This window comes from Nicotiana attenuata, chromosome 10 (genome assembly GCF_001879085.1).
Source record: "Nicotiana attenuata strain UT chromosome 10, NIATTr2, whole genome shotgun sequence".
In the NCBI taxonomy this organism is placed as follows: domain Eukaryota; kingdom Viridiplantae; phylum Streptophyta; class Magnoliopsida; order Solanales; family Solanaceae; genus Nicotiana; species Nicotiana attenuata.
In genome coordinates this window covers 945,610-969,199 of record NC_031998.1, presented here as the reverse complement: position 1 = coordinate 969,199, position 23,590 = coordinate 945,610, and the positions used below count along the sequence as shown (strand labels likewise).

The window sequence follows — 23,590 nt, the reverse complement described above, 5'->3', positions numbered from 1 at the left end:
ATTTGAGACAATTTGTGTTATTTTAAAATTATTAGACGTATTTATGCTTAATATTTTAGTTTGTTAGATTAATTTGAAGTATTATTATGCAAATTTAATTTTACTCTTTCTTCGTTAATTTACTTGTTAAATGCAAACTTCAATTTTGTAATTTTAAAACAAATGTAGCACTTGCAATTTATAAGTGTAATTTTTTCCCATCTTCATTGTATTCTTTATATTTTTTTAATATAACTTACAATAGTTATACAAAATAGAAAAAAAATTAAAAATTACACTAACCTGGTCGGCCCAGCCCCTTGTACCCGTAACCCGTACGGTTCATTTTTTATCCGGATGAAACCGAACCTGTTAAACCCAGTAAGCCCCAACCCGGAACCGTTCCAGAACCCAACCCGTACAGTTACTAATTTTTCCTACCCAGCCCGCTCCGGCCCACCCGTTAGACACCCATAATTCAACCAGCCCAACCCGTCCATAGATTAATGGGTTGGGCTACAAATATTTTAGCTCATGGGTCTATTTGGATTGAGCCAAGTTAACCCATTAATTTTTATAACCCATTCTGACCCATTAAGCAGCCCAAATACAACCCATAAAACTCACCCAAAACAAAGGAATCTCAAACCAACTTATCTATAAATTAAGTTAGTTGCTCCAATTTTACTTCTTTTTTTTTTGTATTTTCAATTTTCTGTTCTTTTGTTTTTCTGCTGCACCCACCCACCCTACCTCCTACCTCTACCCCCGCAATCAATTTTCTGTTTTTTACTTTCAATTTCATGATAAGGGGTGCTCTAAGGTCCAATTGGGTTATTAGTTAACCCTAATACACTTAGTGTGTACACTAAAATAATACTCTAAGCAGTATTTTCCACGCGCTCTTTCTCTCTCTCAATCCAAATAAGGGTTTAGACTGTGGAATCGGGGGGTTGCTCCATCACACCGTGACAACCACCGCCGACCAGTAGTTCTAGCCACGGTTCATCCATTCTTTCTGCTTCCGCTACGCAAACATGTAAGTTCTCGTTTTACGATTTACGTGCTATCTAACGTGTTTAGATTAACTTAATCCTTCACCTATATATAATATAATGGGAACTTATTAATTTATTTTTTCTAGATTTTGTTGTTTAAAAAAAATTGTAGGTTTTTCTTACAATTGTATATATTCCTCCTTAAAAAGCTCTCATTCCATTATTAATGCCTAAGATTAAGGGATTCAATTATATCCTTTTCTTTTTTCACACTTCTCCTCATAGCATGTGCCCTATTTGTTTTAGTACGCAGATGTCATCTTCTCTCTCTCTTCCATAGTTGCACGTCTTTAACAAAAAGCTGGTAATTTTGCTTCAGTTGTTGAATGATTTTGGTTGGAACCTTCAAATGTTGGATATAATGTCATAGTAGATATTCTATACTATGATGACCCAAAAGGTCATCACTTGTTTTTGATCCCTTGTCGGGACTTTTGTTATGGTTGTTGTTGATTGTATATGTGGATCGGGTTGCACGCCGCAACAATGATATATTTGGATCGGGTTGCACACCGCAACAATGATATGATTGGGTCGGATTGCACGCCGCAGCAGTGATGAATGATATGGATCGGATTGCACGCCGCAACAGTGTTGTCACATGTTGGGATCGGGTTGCGCGCCGCAACAATTGTTGATACAAAGTGTTTATGGATTGGATACAAGTTCCTTATTGTTTTACCGTGAATTCTAAGTTGTCCTTATGCCTTTACTCTTGACTTACTGTGGATACTGATATACCCTGCAGCATGTACCCCCTCCCATCTTTACTTGTTTATTCTTGTTTTATTTTCCGCTGTATATTGTATAACTGCACAGGTTTATTTGGTAGTCTGGTCCTAGCCTCGTCACTACTTCGCCGAGGTTAGGCTAGGCACTTACCAGCACATGGGGTCAGTTGTGCTGATACTATATTCTACACTATTTTGTGCAGATCCCAGTGCTGCAGATTTCGGACCGCAGTGAGGTTTCAGCTTCTTACTTACCAGGCGACCCGAGGTAGTCCTGCAGGCATCCGCAGGCCTTGGCGTCTACCTCTATCTATTTTCCTGCTTCTCTTATGTAGTTTTAGAGACCGTATTTTGTTATTTCTTTCAGACCCTTATTTGTAATATTCTTAGACAGTCTGTGAAGTTGTGACACCAAATCATGGGTGGTTTTGTTATGGGATGGTATTAGTAGTACTGTTAAACTTGAAATTTATTTCTTCCGCATGTTAAATTATGTTGCTATAAATTGTTGATGCTAGGTCATTAAATAAAATGATAATGGAAAACAGGTTAAATAGTTCAGTTAGTTGGCTTGTCTAGCTTTCACTAGTAGGCGCCATCACGACTCCCGGGGGTAGGAAATTCGGGTCGTGACAAGTTGGTATCAGAGCACTAGGTTACGTAGGTCTCACAATTCACAGACAAGCTTGGTAGAGTCTGAGGGATCGGTACGGAGACGTCTGTACTTATCCCCCAGAGGCTACAGAGTTAGAAAAACTTCGCATCTATTCTTTCCTGTTGTGCGACTTGATTTCTCAATACTAGTTGGACTTCCACTCTTATTCCTTCGCGAATGGCAAGGTCACGCACCGCTTCTTCAGCCGAGCAGCAGCACAGACCGGTGATAGATCAGCTACGTCATCGAAGGCTTTGTGGAGGTTGGATAAGTTTCACCAAGCTCTTCACTACCACTTTCAGCGGTGCATCTTCTGAGGATCCCCAGGATTATTTAGGCAGCTGTCAGGAGGTTCCCAAGAATGGGGACAGTGGAGACCAATGGGGTCGACTTTGCTACTCTTCGCTCGTCTGGATCCGCCAAGACTTGTTGGAGAGATTATTGCTTGGTTAGACAGTTAGGTCATCAGCTTTGACTTGGAATCAGTTTTCTCAGCCATTTCTAGAGAAGTTTCGTCCTGTCACTCAGAGAGAGATCTACCCGAGGCAGTTTGAGTGTCTCCAGCAGAGTTCTATGACTGTTACCCAGTACGAGACCAGGTTTAATGATTTGACCAGTCATGCTCTTCTTGTACTTCCCGCGGAGAGAGAAAGCGAGGAGGTTCATTGAGGGACTCGTTCAGCCCGCTCAGTCAGCTAGAGGTGAAGGTATTAGAGGTGGAGGTGGAGGTGCTAGAGGTGGAGGTAGAGGTATTAGAGGTTGAGGTACAGGTACAGTTTTGGTTTGTAGCAGGGGGCTTCAGTGCTATTTGATCCAGGGTCTACCTACTCTTAAGTGTCATCTTATTTCGCGTCGTATCTGGTCATGCCTAGTGATTCTCTGAGTACTCCGATTTATGTGTCCACCCCGGTGGGTGATTCTATTGTGGTAGATCGTGTTCATTGTTCTTGCGTGGTTGTGATCGAGGGTCTTGAGACCCGAGTAGACTTATTATTGCTGGACATGGTCGATTTTGATGTCATACTGGGGATGGACTGGTTGTCACCTTACCACGCCATCTTGGATTGTCATGCCAAGACTGTGACCTTAGCCCTACTGAGTTTACCTCATTTAGAGTGGAGAAGGACTCCTGGTCATTCTACCCGTAGTATTATTTCATATATGAAGGCTCGGCGAATGGTCGAGAAGGGGTGTTTGGCCTATTTGGCATACGTTCGTGATTCCAGTGCCGAGGTTCCTTCCATTGATTCTGTGCCTGTAGTTCGTGAGTTTCCTGAGGTATTTCCTTTAGACCTGCCGGGTATGCCACCCGACAGGGATATTGATTTTTGCATTGACCTGGCTCTGGGCACTCAGCCCATTTTTATTCTGCCATATCGCATGGCCCCGCCTGAGTTGAAAGAGTTGAAGGAGCAGTTGCAAGACTTGCTTGATAAGGGATTCATTAGACCCAGTGTCTCGCCATGGGGTGCGCCAGTGTTGTTTGTCAAGAAGAAGGACGGATTGATGAGAATGTGTATAGATTACCGGCAATTGAACAAGGTCATAATCAAGAATAAGTACCCATTGCCGATGATTGAGGATTTGTTCGACCAGCTTCAGGGTGCCCAAGTGTTTTCTAAGATCGACTTGAGATCAGGCTACCATCAGTTGAAGATTAGAGCATCCGATGTCACTAAGACAGCTTTCCGCACTCGGTACGGGCATTATGAGTTATTGGTGATGTCGGGTTGACGAATGCCCCGGCAGCTTTTATGGATTTGATGAACCGAGTGTTCAGGCCTTACTTGGATTCGTTCGTGATAGTCTTCATTGACGATATCTTGATTTATTCCCGTAGTCGGGAGGAGCATGGGCAGCATTTGAGAGTGGTTCTTCAGACTCTGAGAAATAGTCAGCTGTATGCAAAGTTTTCAAAGTGTGAGTTCTGGTTGAGTTCAGTTGCTTTCTTGGGGCTTGTGGTTTCAGCAGAGGGTATTCAAGTAGATCCAAAGAAGATAGAGGCAGTCAAGAACTGGCCTCGACCCACATCAGCCACAGAGATCCGGAGTTTCTTGGGTTTGGCAGGCTATTATCGTCGGTTCGTGGAGGGGTTTTCGTCTATTGCAGCCCCGATGACCAGGTTGACCCAGAAAGGTTCCCAATTTAAATGGTCGGATGAGTGCGAGGCGAGCTTCCAAAAGCTCAAGACAACCTTGACTACGGCACTAGTGTTGGCTTTGCCCATAGGTTAAGGCTCATATACAGTTTATTGTGATGCATCTCGTGTTGGGCTTGGTGCGGTGTTGATGCAGGATGGCGAGGTCATTACTTATGCTTCGCGCCAGTTGAATATTCATGAAAAGAACTATCCAGTCCATGATTTGGAGTTAGCAGCCATTGTTCATGCGCTGAAGATTTGGAGGCATTATCTGTATGGCATGGCATGCGAAGTGTTCACGGACCACAAGAGTTAGCAGTATTTGTTCAAGTAGAAGGAGTTAAATTTGAGGCAGAGAAGGTGGTTGGATCTATTGAAAGATTATGATGTCACTATCTTATATCATCCGAGAAAGGCCAATGTGGTGGCCGATGCTTTGAGTAGGAAGTCAGCTAGTATGGGCAGTCTGGCGTATATTCCGGTCGGTGAGAGACCGCTTGCCTTAGATGTCCAGGCTTTGGCCAATCAGTTCGTGAGGTTGGACGTTTCTGAGCCCAGCTGCATATTAGCTTGCACAGTTTCTCGCTCTTCTTTATTGGGGCGTATCCGAGATCGGCAGTATGATGATCCTCATTTATGTGTCCTCAGAGACATGGTGTAGCACGGAGATGCCAAGTAGGTCACACTATGAGATGATGGAGTTTTGAGAATGCAGGGTTGTATTTGTGTGCCTAATGTGGATGGACTTCGGGAGTTGATTCTAGAGGAGGCCCATAGTTCCCGGTACTCTATTCATCTGGGCGCCTCCAAGATGTATCAGGACTTACGGCAGCATTACTGGTGGAGGAGAATGAAGAAGGACATTGTTGCGTGTGTGGCTCGGTGTTTGAATTGTCAGCAGGTTAAGTACGAGCATCAAAGGCCTGGCGGTGTGTTCCAGAAGATTGAGATTCCTGAGTGGAAGTGGGAGCGTATCACTATGGACTTTGTTGTTGGACTCCCACGGACTCAGAAGAAGTTCGATTGCAGTGTGGGTTATTGTGGATAGGTTGACCAAGTCAGCACATTTCATTCCTGTGGCAGTCTCCTATTCTTCCGAGAGATTAGCTGAGATTTATATCCGGGAGATTGTTCGACTTCATGGTGTGCCCATGTCTATCATTTTGGATCGAGGTACGCAGTTTACCTCACATTTCTGGAAAAGCAGTTCAACGAGAGTTGGGCACGCGGGTTGAGTTGAGCACAGTGTTTCATTCTCAGACGGACGGGCAGTCCGAGCGAACTATTCAGATTTTGGAGGATATGCTCCGAGATTGTGTCATTGACTTTGGAGGCTCGTGGGATCAGTTCTTGCCTTTAGCAGAGTTTGCCTACAATAACAGCTACCAGTCGAGTATTCAGATGGCTCCTTATGAGGCTCTATATGGTAGGCGGTGTCGGTCGCCGGTTGGATGGTTTGAGCCGGGAGAGGCTCGGTTGTTGGGTACGGATCTAGTACAGGATGCCTTGGACAAGGTCAAGATCATTCAAGACAGACTTCATACAGCTCAGTCCAGGCAAAAGAGCTATGCCGACCGCAAGGTTCGAGATTTGGCTTTCATGTTCGGTGAGCAGGTATTGATTCGAGTGTCGCCTGTGAAGGGCGTGATGAGATTCGGGAAGAAGGGCAAGCTTAGCCCTAGGTTCATTGGCCCGTTTGAGATTCTTGATCGAGTGGGAGAGGTGGCTTATAGACTTGCATTGCCGCCGAGCTTATCAGCCATGCATCCAGTGTTTCACGTGTCCATGCTTCGGAAGTATCACGGCGATCCATCTCGCGTGTTAGATTTCAGCACTATCCAGTTGGACAAGGATTTGTCCTATGAGGAGGAGTCGGTAGCTATTCTAGATCGGTAGGTTCGTCAGTTGAGATCAAAGAGTTTTTCTTCTGTTCGTGTTAAGTGGAAAGGTCAGCCTGCCGAGGCATCAACCTGGGAGTCCGAGTCAGATATGCGGAGCCGTTATCCCCATCTTTTCCCCGACTCAGGTACTTCCTTCTTATGTCCGTTCGAGGACGAGCGGTTGTTTCAGAGGTGGAGGATGTGATGACCTAAAAGGTCATCACTTGTTTTTAAATTAAATTCTATGTTTCGAGGCCTTAAAAACCTTTTTCAACATCACCTTGATTTGCTTGCACAGTCCGGGCGTGTAGCCGGAAGTCTATATGTGGAAATCTGTGAAAAATGATAAAAAATTTGGCTTTAAAATGAATTAAGTGCACTTCGGTCAACATTTTGGGTAAACAGACCCGGACCCGTGATTTGACGGTCCCGGAGGGTCCGTAGGAAAATATGGGACTTAGGCGTATGCCCTGAATCGAATTTCGAGGTCCCAAGCCCGAGAAATGAATTTTTGAAAGAAATTGTTTTCTGAAAAATATAAAGGTTTTTAAAAGTGAAATGTTATGTGAAACCTGTGGTATCGGGTCCGTATTATAGTTCCGGAGCCCGATACAGGTTCAATATGATTTATATGTGTTGTCGGTAAAATTTGGTAAGAAACGGACTTGAAATGACGTGAATCGGATAGTTATTGAGAAAATTGGAAATTTGAAGTCTTGAGAAAGTTTCATGATTTTGATGCTAAATTCATAGTTGTTGATGTTATTGTAGTGATTTGAATGCACGAGCGAGTCCGTATGATGTTTTTAGGGTGGTGTGCATGTTTGGTTTGGAGCCCCGAGAGCTCGGGTGAGATTTGGATAGGCCACGGGGTAAAATTTTGGACTTAAGGAATTGCAGGCCTGCAGGCTTCGCATTTGCCAACCTCTCTTCGCAATTGCCAGTTCGCATTTCCCAACCTCCCTTCGCAATTCTCAGTTCGCATTTCCCAACCTCCCTTCGCAATTCCCATAACTGCAGCCTGCAACTTTTTATACTTAGCCGAAAAGTAACACTCTTTCATATCTTTTCAAAACAAAAACTCCCTAGGGCGATTTCCAAGAACAACTCTTCTTCCAAATCGATTGTAAGTCAATTTTTACTAGTTTCCTTCAATCATTAACACCTTTTAACATGATTTCAACTTAAAATCAATGATTTTCATGGGGGAAATTGGGTGTTTTGGGTAGAACCTAGGTTTTTCAAAAAAAGAGGATTTGGACCTCGATTTGAGGTCCGATTTCAAAATAAATTATATATTTGAGTTCATAGGTGAATAGGTAGTCGGGTTTTTGTTCGAACCTCGGGTTTTGACCATGTGGGCCCGGGGCTGATTTTTGACTTTTTGGGAAAGGCTTTAGAAAACTTATTTCCATGCATTAGAAATTGTTTATTTAGCATTCATTGGTATAATTAAGTAACTTGTGACTAGATACGAGTGAATTGGTGGTGGAATCACGAGGTAAAGCTATAGTTGAGGCTTGAACTGAGTTCGTGGCATCGAGGTAAGTGTTTGGTCTAACCTTAGCTTGAGGGATTAGGAGTTGTGTCCTATTTGTTATGTGTTATTTGTTGAGTACGACGTATAGGCATGGTGACGAGTATCTATACGTTGGTGTCAAGCATGGCCGTGGGTCTTATACTATGATTAATGTGACTATGTTTGTATTTTTCATGCCTTATGTAATGACCTCTATTGTTGAGCAAGGCTTGTGAAAGTAATATTGGTATTTGAATAGTGAAGAGCGTTGGCTCAAGTTGTAAAATGAACTGTGGAAGTATGATTGGCAATTGAACCTTATAGAGCATTGGCTCAAGTGTGAAGTGAGTGGTGAAGTAAATGTGGAAAGGAAAAGAGAAGAGGGTTATTATATTGTCTCCCTGGGCGGGATGTTGATGTTTTGATATTATTCCCTCGCTGGGATTTGATTGTTGTACTATTGTTCCCTTACCGAGATTTTACTGTGATTTCATTTACATCCTTACCCTTATTTCTTGTGATCACTTATGACTGAGTACTGGTGTTAGCTGAGGTAGTTAGATGTTGGAACAAGTTTGGTTATAGTTGTTTCCCCCTTGTCGGGGCGTAGTTACCTATACTGTAGATTCCCTTGCCGGGATAGTGTAGTTCCTTGTTGATCCCTTGGCGGGACTCTTGTTATGGTTGTTGTTGATTGTATATGTGGATCGGGTTGCACGCCGCAACAATGATATATTTGGATCGGGTTGCACGTCGCAACAATGATATATTTGGATCGGGTTGCACGCCGCAACAATAATATATTTTGATCGGGTTGCACGCCGCAATAATGAGATATTTGGACCGGGTTGCACGCCGCAACAATGATATGATTGGGTCGGGTTGCACGCCGCAACAGTGATGAATGATATGGATCGGGTTGCACGCCGCAACAGTGTTGTCACATGTTGCGATCGGGTTGCGCGTCGCAATAATTGTTGATACAAAGTGTTTATGGATTGGATACAAGTTCCTTATTGTTTCACTGTGAATTCTAAGTTGTCCTTATGCCTTAATTCTTGACTTACTGTGGATACTGATATACCCTGCAGCATGTAGCCCCTCCAATCTTTGCTTGTTTATTCTTGTTTTATTTTCCGCTGTATATTATATAACTGCACAGGTTTATTTGGTAGTCTGGTCCTAGCCTCGTCACTACTTCGCCGAGGTTAGGCTAGGCACTTACCAGCACATGGGGTCGGTTGTGCTGATACTACACTCTGCACTATTTTGTGCAGATCCTAGTGCTGCAGATTTCGGACCGCAGTGAGGTTTCAGTTTCTTACTTACCAGGCGACCCGAGGTAGTCCTACAGGCGTCCGCAGGCCTTGGCGTCTCCCTCTATCTATTTTCCCGCTTCTCTTATGTAGTTCTAGAGACAGTATTTTGTTATTTCTTTCAGACCCTTATTTGTAGTACTCTTAGACAGTCTGTGAAGTTGTGACACCAAATCTTGGGTGGTTTTGTTATGGGATGGTATTGATAGTACTGTTAAACTTGAAATTTATTTCTTCCGCATGTTAAATTATGTTGCTATAAATTGTTGATGCTAGGTCATTAAATAAAATGAAAATGGAAAACAGGTTAAATAGTTCAGTTAGTTGGCTTGCCTAGCTTTCACTAGTAGGCGCCATCACGACTCCCGAGGGTGAGAAATCCGGGTCGTGACATATACTCCTATTATCCTTATAATGTTAGGAAAGTGATCCCTAATCTAACAAATCCAATAACGAAGAACAATTTTCCATAATAGCAAGAAAAAGAAACTTTTTCTTTGTAGTTAGAAATATATACACACGGCATAGAATGTCATGCAATGACAAAAAAATTAGTTGCTAAAAGTTTCTTCAACAATTCAAAAATCATTAAACTCTAGAAAATTATTACTAATAGGATAATGGCTCATACACAATCCAATTGTGAAATTGGTCACAAACTTACAATTGCTCATCACCGCATACAATTATCATACATTTGTGATACAATTTCTGCAACAATTATGATACAATCGTGATACAATTCTGATCTTCATCTTCTTCAAGATTCAATCAAACCTCTAAACTTAAATTCTGATATAATATAATATTATAATTATATTAGTATTATATTAGGTATTGATATCTCATATACAAGTCAAATACAACTTTAATACAATTATGGAACAAATCTGATACAATTATCATACAATCATAATGCAATTCAAAAAAAATTTCTTCTTCGAGTTTCAATACGAAATTTTACCTAAAAATAACTCTAAACTTAACCAATCTCCCTCAAAATTGAGATATAAATTGCAAGTTATATTCTCAATCGTTCGCAAGAGCACGATTTCGGAGTGGTTCTCTTACGGTGAAGGGATTTGGTAATTGCAAACAAAGGTGATGATTTTGGGGTGGGTCTCTTGCGGTGAAGGGATTTGGTAATTGCAAAGAGGGGTGATGATTTTGGGGTGGGTTTCTTACGGTGAAGGGATTTTGGGTAAGTATTGATTTTGGGTATCTTAAACATAGGATATTTTATGTAACTGATACCCACTATTTAAGGTATATTTCATTTCCTTTTTTTTTAAGATGTTGTATAAAACTAGTAAATATAGGTATATAAAGTAATTAATAAGGAACCTAAATAAAAGTAGTAAATAGGTTTCTATTATAATATAACTAGGTAAAAAGCCCAAAGGGTAATATTAAATCAAAAGATAAATGAAAAACAAAATTGGTTTTTTTAGATAGTACAGGGGCAAAATCTATTAGGTAGAATATTGATACTACTTCTATTAAATGCAAAGTAAAAAAGTAAAAATAAAAGTTAATTTTTTGGCATTTGATTTTTTTCATTTTTCTGGCATTTAACTAAATTTAATTTCAATTAATCCTTTTGGCTTGAGTGAATGGCAAACCAGTAAACCAAATGAATAAGTGATCATTGATCATTCCATTTGTCCTATAAAAGAATCTTGGCCACATAATTTTCCAAACTCCTCTTCCTCAAACAGATAATTAGGAGGAAATCAAATGGATATTTTTTCAAGAACAAATTATCCATATACTAGTTCTTTGCAAACCAATAATACCTTGAATAAATACTAGAAAAGATCAATGAGCCAAAATAATATTGCAGGTGAAGGGAAGGTGAATTATGAGGAAAAAAAAATGAAAATATCTGGTAATACCGAGGCAATATATTGCAGGTGAATTATGAGGAAAAAATAAAAAAATCTGATGAAAATGATCAAAAGTGATCATCAATACTTTGTTCCCTATAAAGAATTCAATCTATATAAGTCACTTTTATCAAGACGTACATCACAAGTAATTTTGTCAGGGATTGAGACATAGTCGTATCTTGTGCTATATAACAATTAATCTTGTTTCGGATTGAGGCTCGTAATCGTATTTTGTGCTATATGACAAGTATCTTGTTTCAGATTGAGATATAATCGTATCTGGTTGGTGAATATCGAGGGAAAAAAGCGAAATCCAGTGTATTTGTAAATAAATGGTTGTAGAAGAAAGAAAAGGTTTTTATAACTTCATGCATGCAGCATGAATATTAGATAGGAAAAATTAGTATTAGAAAAAGGAGGAGAAATTGAAAAAAGATGATAAGGTTAATTTCAGCTATTATTGAAAGGAAAATGAAAGGAATTCAAAAGAAGGAAATTCTTGAAGATTTTGCAATAATAGGAGGTTTAATAGGGATGCAATTTATATATGCAGGAAATTCAGTATTAGCAAGTTATCTTATGTCATTAGGTTTCAAACCTTCATCCCTTGTAATTTTATCATCATTTGCCACATTTTTAATCCTTTCTCCATTCTCCTATTTTTTTGAAAGGCAACTATCTTTCTCTCTTATTTTAATGATCAGATATGCATCTTCTTTTTTTTCCCTTCAAATTAATGATCCTAAAACAAACTAATATATGAATGTTATTAATGTTGCAGGAGTCAATGGCCAAAGCAAATGGGTTTGAAGTTATTGATTCAATTATTGTTAATTTCTTTTGGAGGGTAAGCCGTGTATTTTCATTTCGGAAAAGGCATAAAAATGCCACTCAACTTTCAGAAATGGTTTATCCATGTCATCCGTTAAAAAATTGCTATTTCCATGCCACTGCCATTAAAGAAATGGCTCATCCATGCCATTATTGACTAACGACTCAATTTTTATTTGGCCCATCCATGCCACTGCTGTTAGTCAATAATGGCATGGATGGGCCATTTCTTTAACGACAGTGGCATGAAATGAGCATTTTTTTAACGGATGACATGGATAGACCATTTCTGAAAATTAAGTGACATTTTTAGACCTTTTCTGTTTTTATTTTATTTGTTCTTTTATTTTATTCCGGAGCATTCTGACAAGAGCATTCCAGGAAAATAAAAATCTTTCATACGTGAGAAAATGGAGATTATATAAGGAGCTACTACAGAGGCGAACCCAACGTTTCGAGTCAACGGGTCCAGAATGGATGTGACCTATTACACATTTATATTTTAATATTTTTCATATGTAATATAAGTAATTCGAGCCGAAAGTAGTGAATTCAATTGAACCTGTAGAACACGCTCTAGATCTGCCTCCAGGGGTTAGCTAGTATAATTTGAAGTTTTGGCATGCTTATTTAGTTCATCAATTTTTTTTTATTTTTTATTTTTTTTTGCAGGGTGACATTATTCCAATCTTTATACATAAAGGGAATCAATTTGACTTCACCTGCAATGGCAACAGCTATGCCAAACCTTGCACCAGGACTCATCTTTCTCATAGCTTGGGCTTTTGGGTATTATTCTACCTTCCATTTTTTTATCCTATCTTTTTCCCCTTTATCCTATTAGATAAACTATTAATAATGAGCATCTCGGTATACTAAGCTCTCGCTACACACGAGGTCCTATAAAGAGTCGGACTATATTAGATTAATTGTTCAGATATTAGTACTAAAAAAATAGAAGAAGAATTAATCTAAAATAGTCGCTCACTCAACCGCTTAAACTAAAAGTAGTGGGGTATGTGTATAAAAGTAAACAGTAAATCCGACTGTTTATATGTAAAAAGATCCATTAAGAAGCTGGTTCCAATTTCTATTTTTGACTCGGCCCCGACTACATGTCCTTTTGACCCTTCTCCCGCCCGCCACCAATAGAAGCAAGCTAGCCCCCAATGTTGGAAAGTTGGGGGAAGAGTGTTGAGTTGTCCCACATCGGTGGGAGTTGAGGTCCTTGGTCTCCTTATATGGCTTGGGCAATCCTCACCTCACAAGCTAGCTTTTGGGGTTGAGTTAGGCCCAATGTCCATTCTTATCAAAGAGCGCATGTCCATAAGCAACATCTATCAGTGCGAGACCTTGAGTCGAATTGATCATGTCGTGTGCAATGTCCATCAATGATGGTTCGTTAATGTCCATTGATTTAGACTCCTTACCCCTTCTCAATATAGAAAAAGATTGCTTTTTTCTAATTATTTGCTTTAGTTGCAATTCTAATTTTTAGGACCTAATATGCAGATTAGAGAAGGTGGAGTTGAAGTGCAAATACAGCAAAGTCAAAATTGTAGGAACACTATTGTGCATAACAGGGGCAATTCTAATGAGCCTAATGCAAAGTAGCTCAAATGCTCACATACCAGAAAAAGAGGCTCAGTTTTCTTTACCATCTCCACCACATGATGGTGATGCTGACATATTTAATGAAGAAAAGATCAGGGGTTCAATCTATCTCGTGGCAGCAATCTTGGTGTTATCAAGCAGTGTTGTTTTGCAGGTATATAGACAGTATTAACTAATACTTACTCCTAATTAGCGAGTAACAAGAGCCTCGCTAATTTTGAGCGAGGATGTTCTAATAAGTGCCTCGCTAATTTGAGCGTGGACGTTCTAATAAGTTCCTCGCTAATTTTGAGCGAGGACGTTACAATAAGGGCCTCGCTAATTATGAGCGAGGACGTTCTAATAAGGGCCTCGCTAATTATGAGCGAGGATGTTCTAGTAAGGAAGGGCCTTGCTAATTATGAGCGAGGATGTTCTAGTAAGGAAGGGCCTTGCTAATTATGAGCGAGGATGCTCTAATAAGGGCCTCACTAATTATGAGCGAGGATGTTCTACTAATTTTGAGCAAGGATGTTCTAATAAGGGCCTCGCTAATTATGAGCGAGGACGTTCCAATAAGGGCCTCGCTAATTATGAGCGAGGACATTCTAATAAGGGCCTCGCTAATTATGAGCGAGGATGTTCTAGTAAGGAAGGGCCTTGCTAATTATGAGCGAGGACGTTCTAATACGGGCCTCACTAATTATGAGCGAGGAGTTCTAATAAGGGCCTCGCTAATTATGAGCGAGGATGTTCTAGTAAGGAAGGGCCTTGCTAATTATGAGCGAGGATGTTCTAATAAGGAAGGACCTTGCCAATTATGAGCGAGGATGTTCTAATAAGGGCCTCGCTAATTATGAGCGAGGACGTTCTAATTAAGGGGCTCGCTTATTATGAGCGACGACGTTCAAATAAGGGCCTCGCTAATTTTGAGCGAGGACGTTCTAATAAGAGCCTCACCAATTTTGAGCAAGAACGTTCTAATAAGGGCCTCGCTAATTTTGAGCGAGGATGGGGCATTAGTGTTCCCTAAATTTAGCAAGGCTATAATCTCTCGCTAAAAGGAACCTTTTCCTCGCTATTGTATACTAGTTGTATATTAGCTCGTCGCTATTGTTCCTTTTAGTGATGAGCTGTATATTTCCTAGCCAAAATTCAAAATGACATTTTTCTTGTATAGTGTCATTTTGCTAGTGTAGTTCTTCCTAATATGTTGGTTAATTAACAACTTTTCAGGCAACAACATTGGGAGATTTTCCAGCACCAATCTCCTTATCTGCTATAACTTCCTTCATAGGCATGACATTGACTGTAATTGTTGAGTTGGTTCAAGAACATTGCTTGGAGATTGGATTTCCCTTAAATATCCGCGACTTGATTGGTTATTCCTTACTGGTAATTCATCAGTTACCTTAATTTTTATTGTTATATGTGCAATTTGTTAGGTGACGGGAGCCTTGGCGTAGCTGGTAAAGTTGCTGCCATGCGACCGGGGAGGTTATGAGTTCGAGCCGTGAAAACAGCCTCTTACAGAAATGCAGCAGGGTAAGGCTGCGTACAGTAGACCCTTGTGGGCCCGTCCCTTCCCCGAATCCCGCGCATAGCGGGAACTTAATGCATTGGGCTGTTTTTTTATGTGCAATTTGTTATGTAAACAAATTGTAGGGTAAAGAAAATAAATGATTCTGAGATTTCTAATTATTTTTGGTTGTAATAGGCAGGAATAGTAAGTGGAGCATGCATAAGCTTTAACAATTGGGCAATGAAGAAAAGAGGGCCAGTTTTGGTTTCTGATTTTAGTCCCATTGGAACTGTGTTAGCAGTTGTTCTCTCTACAATCACCTTAAGGGACTCAATCACTCTTGGAAGGTAAATGCATTATCAATCAACCTCCCTAAAAAATTCAAATAAATGTATACATGCGTGCGCGTACACACACATACTCACACATCAAAAGGGCAGCTAGGTGCACTAAGTTCTCGTTATGCGCGGGGTCCAGGGAAGGGTTAGACCACATGGGTCTATTGTATGCAACCTTACCCTGCATTTCTGTAAGAGGTTGTTTTCACACCTCGAATCCGTGACCTCCTGGTCACATGGCAACAACTTTACCAGTAACGCCAACACTTCCTTTCACACATACTCACACATCACTTTTTGAAAAATAATACGAAGTATTGGTTTAGGATGGTTAAAACTCCATAGCTTGAAATCCAAACAAATGTACTAGTTCAACTTTGACAATAGGCTGCCACTGCTTGCGTAAAATCCTGTGTACGCTATTGATTGAAAGTTGATACTTGGAGTGATGACATTAGCTTCTTTCTGCAGCCTTGCTGGTATGTTTTTGATGTTCATCGGTCTGTATTTCGTGCTATGGGCTAAAGGGAAAGAAGGGTATTTGATCAGTTCTTCTTCAAATTCCTCAGAAAGTGATGAATATGATGTGGAGAAACCTCTTCTAAGTTAAAACTATTCTTATTGTTTCTTTCCTCTTGTTCATTGTTTTGTATATACATATAGAAAAATATAAAGTAGACAGCCTATTTTTAGTTAGTTTACATATATATATGATATGTATATGCACTCTTGTTGAAGCTTAAGAGACTTCAAAGGAATGCAAAGAGAAGAAAGGTTTATTGATATAAGAGAAGGAACTAGGTTATTCACAGTCTAGTGATGTCTTTTATTTGCAGTACACATGATATTTTTCTTTGGATGTTCGAGTTGAAGATTAATTTTCCTACCTAACAAATGAAATACTTCATCTGTTACGATTTATGTTATGGTATTTGATTGATTACGCCCAACTCTAATCTTAAAAAGAATAAGCGTCGCTGCAAATATAATCTAAAAGTTCGGAGTCGAATCCCATAGAGAACTAAGGTTTCGCTATAACTGTTCAATATCACCAAGAGGGCAAGCTCGAATAACTTTACTTAAACTAATTAACTTATGATTATCAAAAAGCAGTAGAAATTTATCAACTAAAAAACTAAGGATTGGACACAAAATTAAGGAGGTCTAGAGTTATGATTTTTCCAATTTTCGGAATCCTTCCCGCTATATCTTCTATAATTCGCCTAAGTATTCTCTATTGATCATGAGCACTCGACTTATCGTAATTCTATCTCGAGCAATTACGATAATGTACTAGTCATATTTCTCGAATTATGCTAGCTCGCACTTTTTCACCGCTCAGTGTGATCACGTCAAAGCTTCGTTATCTCTAATCACGCTTTTAAACCCTCCGTATTAATCTCTCACATATCTTAGGAGTGACGTTGCTCAACAACCACCTAAATATGTATTCTTTCTCAAGCAACACATAATAAATAAGCACAGTCAATCGATGGCCATTCACAACTGAAATAAGCACGTAGTTGAACAAGTAGATAAATCCAAAGGTTAAATTAGATTAAATGCAACAGAAAATCATCCTTCAAAAGGTTCCATCAAACCCCAGATGAGAGAGTTTAGCTACTCATAACCATACTAACAATCGTGATAATAATTGAAAGCATTCATGTGATTCGTTGCTTCCAAGTTTTCCGCAGCCTTTTGCCTCTCCACTAATTTCTCCCCCTCTAAAAGCTAAGTTTAGGAGGTATTCAAGGTAGGGTTGAGGTCTACACGTACAAACATAATGAGGAAATAGAAGTGGCTCGGATAAGCATCGTCGGCGCAGGGCATTTTCAGAGGCACCAACATTACTCCGCGAGGCACTGTCAGAGGCACCGATGTTTCTGCGCGAGGAACTGTCAGGGGCGCCAATGTTTCTGCGTGAGGCACTGCCAGGGGCGCCAATGACGATGCCCAGGACAAAGCCTTGCACTGTCTATGCCCGTGACTTTTCATTGCCATGCACGCTGATCACGCCCAACTCTAGTCCTAAAAAGGATAAGCGGTGGCTGCAAATAATCCAGTCTAAAAGTCCGGCGTCGAATACCACATAGAACTAAGGTTTAGCTACAGTTGTTCAATATCGTAAAGAAACACAAAATTCAAATAATTTCCTATTTATAAAGATTTGATTTTATTTTTACTAATTAACTAACAAATATTATAAAGCAGTAAAATTATCAACTAACAAGGATGAAATTGGAGACAAGCCTAAGGAGATCTAGAGTTGTGATTTCCCCAATTATTTCTGAATCCTTCCCTGTAAAGCAGTGTAATTTTTATTGCTAACAAATATTATAAAGCTGTGTAAATTATTGATTTACACTTTACATGAACTTTTTATTGCTCGCACGCCTTCTTTTATTGCTCCATTTGTAGCTTTGAGATACCATTTCGTACAACTTTTCGCCACTTCATGTCCAAGCATTCCTACACATAAAATAAACTACATTAAGCTCAATTGTCACACAAATAGCAACCAAACAACAAGCAAGTAGGATAAGTAACGTCAAAATATATGGAATTATCGCACGACATCACATACAAAGCTCGATATGTTAATATAACCTTCTGCAAATTAATAGATTATGAACTATCAGGTAAGCTAATAAATACAGATGCGTACAAACTCATAAAAGACTAATAGACACGGAGAGAGCTGTGTTAATAATAAGGCATAAATGTTTGAAAAAGTGCGATTTATAAGTTGCAGCCTAAATGCGATGTATAATGAATTTGTAAATGCGCTAAAGTTGTATTCGGTAAATGCGATTATAATTATACTTTCCCATTCTGGATTCCCTTTTTGAATTTCATTTATTTATAACTTATAATTTAAATAAAATTTTATTATGCATATGTTGAATCAATAGTTTTTTTTGGGGGGTGAAAACGAAGAAATACAGAATAAATTAAATAGCCATTACACCAAAACAAGAAATTAAAATTACAGATTGAAGTAAAATATGTGTGATACATTAACAAGCACTTTGAAGTGCTTTAAACTTATGCGTTCATTTGAACTCAACAGTAGCTCGGCACTATACACATAACAGAAAACTTATTAAATAAGTGTAAATAATAAATTTCGAATTTAATAAATTAAATAACTATAATAAAATTCTTAACTCAAACTCATAATGTTCAAAATCATGAATTTATCATTGGCTTGTATGGTGGACAAGATGAGAAAAGTGAGCTGAGATTGTTCGGGCATGTAAAGAGGAGAAGCACAGATGCCCCCAGTGAGTAGGTGTACTGAGAGATTGATTATGGCAGATCCGAGGAGAGGTAGAGGTAGGCCGAAGAAGTAGTGGTGAGAGATGATCAGGCAAGACATGTCACATCTTCAGATCCGACCCTTGATAGGAAGGTGTGAATGTCGATGATTAGCATAGTAGGTTAGCGTGTAGCCAAGCGTTTTTTCTTTTTCAAACCTGTATTTCCCTTTCTTACCCGTAGTACTAGTGTTGTTCTCGTATTTCCCAGTCTTTAGATATCTTTTATTACCTGTTGTTTCATTTGCTTCGGTTCCATTAATTTTTTTGGTCGTTGTTACTGTTTCTCATTCTGTAGTTCTTTTTTGTGATTATACGTTTCTTGAGCCGAGGGTCTACCTAAAACAGTCTCTCTACCTTTACAAGGTAAGGGTAAAATATGTGTACATGCTATTCTTCCTAAATCCCATTTGTGAGAATATATTGAGTATGTTATTGTTATATTTTAGTTAAAATGATTAAGAGGCCCATATCTATACTATATTATTTATGTTACGGCCCAAAATCAACCGTTGTGATGGCGCCTATTGTGGAACTAGGCAAGCCACAACTCAACATTTCCAACACAGTAAAACACCTTTAAAAATAACAGCGACAATTAATATTAAAGAAAAGCATTTTGAAAACAGAATTAATCCAAAATACGATACACTCCATCCCAAAATCGGGGTGTCACAGAGTACATGAGCGTCTAAACCAGAATACAGTCCACTACAATGTCTAGAGAATAAAACTAAAAATACAGATAGAATAAGGAAGGAGAGTCAAGGCCTGCGAACGCCATCCAGCTACCTTGATAGTCTCCGAACTCTGATGCCTCAATCAGCAGTAACCGCCGTGACCAGAAGCGCTTGGATCTGCACACGAGTTACATGGAGTAATGTGAGTACATCCAACTCAGTAAGTAACAAGTCCAACCTTTGGATTGAAAGGTAGTGACGAACTCAGTACATCTAACAATGGAAATAACAGTGCAGAACGTAGGCATGCTCTCAAATTAAATAGATAGCTCAAATAGTAAAATAACCAGAACTGAACAAAGTGAAGAATATAACTTTGCTATTTCTACATGCCAATGCACACGGTGTAAATGATGCACCATGCTGTCAGCCTCAATTGCACACACTCTCAAATATTCAACCACTCGGTACTGTATGTGGCTCACACAGTGTGATGACCCAAAAGGTCATCACTTGATTTACAAGTCAATTCTGTGTTTCGAGGTCTTAAAAAAACCTCCTTTATCTCGCCTCGATTTACGTGCGCGGTCCGGGCGTATATACGGAACGCTTTTATGTGAAAGTTTGATAAAAATGCTAATTTGCCTTTATGACGATCCCGGAGGGTCTATAGAAAAACATGGGACTTTGGCATATGCCCGGAATTCAATCCCGAGAAATGAATTTTTGAAGAAAATTGTTCAATTGAAATTTTAAGAGTTTTTGAAAATTTAAATGTGTTTGGATTTGATGGTATCGGGCCCGTATTTTGGTTCCGGAGCCAAGTATAAGTCTTATATGGTATTTAAGTTGTGCCTGTAAAATATGGTAAGAAACAGACTTCATATGACGTGAATCGGACCCTCGACCGTGAAATTTGAAACTTAAGAATTCTTGAGATTTTTCTTTGATTTTGATGCTAAACTCGTAGTTCGAGGTGTTATTTTGGCGATATGCGAGCAAGTCTGTATGATGTTTTTAGGTTAGTGTGCATGTTTGGTTTGGAGCCCCGAGGGCTCGAGTGAGTTTTGGTTAGGCCACAGAGTGAAATTGGACTTAGAAAAACTGCTGGTGTGTTGCAGGTCTGTAGGCTTCGCAATTGCGAAGCCTGGCTCACAAATGCGAGCTCGCATTTGCGAAGAAATATCGCATTTGCGAAGATGGGATGGGTAGGGAGACCTTCGCATTTGCGAAGCTCAATGTCGCAAATGCGACTTCAGCAGGTACGGCAATTGTGAACGGTAGTTCGCATTTGCGAAGAAAGCAGGGCAGGCCTACCTTCGCATTTGCGAAGCCTGGGCCGCAATTGCGAGTTCGCATTTGCGAACCGGACATCGCAAATGCAATATCTGCACCCGTGCAACTTATAACTTAGACGAAATTTCTTCATTTTTCAAACTTTCTCAAAACCTAAACTCTCTTGGGCGATTTTTCAAAGACAAGTTCTTCTCCAAATCATTAGTAAGTCACTTCTTACTTATTTTCTTCAATCCTATCATCTTTTTACATGATTTCAACTCAAAATCAAGGGTTTTTCATGGAAAATTGGGTAATTTTGGGTAAGACTTAGGATTTTCAAATTTGGGGATTTGAACCTCGATTTGAGGTTCGATTTCAAAATAAATTATATATTTGAGTTCGTGGGTGAATGGTTAGTCGGGTTTTGGTTCGAGCCTCGGGTTTTGACCAAGCGGGCCACGGTCGATTTTTGACTTTTTGGGGAAATTGATAGAAAACCTACAATTTAGCATTGGGATTGAATTCTTTAGCATTTATTGATGTTTTTAAATTAATTTGGGTTAGATACAAGTAATTGGAGGCGAATTCTAAAGGCAAAATCGGTGGTTGAGGCTTGAGTTGGCCGTGGAAGTTCGAGGTAAGTGTTTGGTCTAACCTTAGCTTGAGGGAATAGGTGTTGTGCCTTATTTACTATGTGCTAGTGTAGTGTACGACAGATAGGTATGGTGACGAGTATCTATACGTTGGTGTCAAGCATGCCCGTGGGTCTTAAATTGTGATCGTTGTGTTTCTTAATAAGTACTATGTATGCCTAAATTGTTGATTATCCATGTTGAGTAAGATTTATGATTTTCTTCTCGGTATTTGGTTATTGTTGAGTATTGGCTCTAGTTGAGGTTCAATTGTTTGAAGTTGATTATTGGTACAAGTTTGGTTATGCTGATTCCCTTGCCGGACGTATTTAATTCTTATTGTTGATTCCCTTGCCGGGACGTATTTATACTTATTGTTGATTCCCTTGCCGAGATATTGTTGTTGCTATTGTTTGGGTGAGAAAAGAGTGATAAAGCACGAAGGGTGATGGTGTGCACATTTATGCTTATGCATATGGTGAGGAAAGAGTGATAAAGCACGAAAGGTGATGCCGTGTACATTTACATTGATATTGATGCATATGATGAGGAAGGGTGATGCCGTGCGCATTTCTAATATTTATATGGTGAGGAAGAGAGTAAAAACGTGGCGTTTGCTCGTTTGTACGAGGATCTCGAGGGCAAAGGCGGGGACAAAAGGTTGTACCGGTTGGCCAAGGCGAGGTAGAGGAAAGCCCGCGACTTAGACCAACTCAAGTGCATCAAAGACGAGGATGGAAAAGTGTTGTTGGACGAGGCACTTATTAGGAGAAGATGGCAGACATACTTCCATAAACTGTTGAATGAGGAGGGGGATAGATGCATTGTGCTGGGTGAGTTGGAGCACTCCGAGATTCGGCGGGATTTTGGGTACTGTAGGAGGATTACGGTAGAGGAGGTGGAAGGGGCGATGCGTAAGATGTGCAGGGGCAGAGCGACGAGGCCAGACGAAATCCCGATGGACTTCTGGAAGAGCGCGGGGCGGGCAGGTTTGGAGTGGCTCACTGGGCTGTTTAATGTTATTTTTAAGAAAAAGAAGATGCCCGAAGAATGGAGGTGGAGTACTATGGTTCCGCTTTAAGAACAAGGGTGATATCCAAAATTGCAATAATTATAGGGGTATCAAGCTGTTGAGTCACACTATGAAGGTTTGGGAGAGGGTGGTGGAGGCCAGGGTGAGGAGGTGTGTGTCTATTTCCGAGAATCAGTTTGGATTCATGCCAGGACGTTCGACTACGGAAGAGATTCATCTAGTAAGGAGACTAGTGGAGCAGTACAGGGAGAGGAAGAAGGATTTGCATATGGTGTTTATTGACCTTGAGAAAGCATACGATAAAGTTCTGAGGGAGGTCCTGTGGAGGTGTTTGGAGGTTAGCAATGTTCTGGTAGCGTACATTAGTGTGATTAAGGATATGTATGATAATACGAAGACTCGCGTGAGGACTGGGGGTGGTGACTCGGAGCATTTCCCTGTGGTGATGGGGTTGCACCAGGGATCGGCTCTTAGCCCATTTTTATTTGCCTTGGCGATGGATGTATTGTCGCGTCACATCCAAGGGGAGGTGCCTTGGTGCATGCTATTTGCCGATGATATAGTGTTGATTGACGAGACGCGTAGCGGAGTTAACGCGAGGTTGGAGGTTTGGAGACAGACCTTGGAGTCTAAAGGTTTCAAACTGAGTAGAATCAAGACGGAAGACTTGGAGTGCAAGTTCAGTGACGGGACCCATGATGCAGACGTAGAGGTTAAGCTTGATGCTCAAGTTATCCCCAAGAGAGCGAGTTTTAAGTATCTCGGGTCTATTATCCAGGGTAACGGGGAGATTGACGAAGATGTCGCGCATCGCATTGGAGCGGGATAGATGAAGTGGAGGCTCGCTTCCGGTGTTTTGTGTGATAGGAATGTGCCGCTAAAACTTAAGGGTAAGTTTTATAGAGTGGTGGTTCGACCGGCTATGCTGTATGGGGCCGAGTGTTGGCCAGTCAAGAACTCGCACGTGCAGAAGATGAGAGTAGCAGAGATTGTCACACCTCCTTTTTCACTACACCCGCAAGGGTGTAAAGGAGTTTTTCCACTTAAAGGACAATCGGAACGGGATTTATTATTGAGATTCAGAGTCGCCACTTGGGAGATTAATGGTGTCCCAAGTCACCGGTTGAATCCCGAAACGAGGAAAATATGACTCTGTTAACAGTCTGCGAACCAGAAATCCGAGTAAGGAATTCTGT

The 23,590-nt window shown here is 40.2% G+C and overlaps 1 protein-coding gene across 1 annotated transcript; it reads left to right on the top strand.

Moving 5' to 3' along the window:
- Positions 10,994 to 16,329, top strand: LOC109233806 (WAT1-related protein At5g47470-like). The gene is made up of 7 exons (XM_019399669.1): positions 10,994 to 11,191; positions 11,949 to 12,014; positions 12,671 to 12,787; positions 13,511 to 13,766; positions 14,828 to 14,986; positions 15,309 to 15,460; positions 15,923 to 16,329. The coding sequence occupies exons 1-7, from the start codon at positions 11,100 to 11,102 to the stop codon at positions 16,059 to 16,061; spliced, it is 981 nt and encodes a 326-aa protein (XP_019255214.1). The 5' UTR covers positions 10,994 to 11,099; the 3' UTR covers positions 16,062 to 16,329.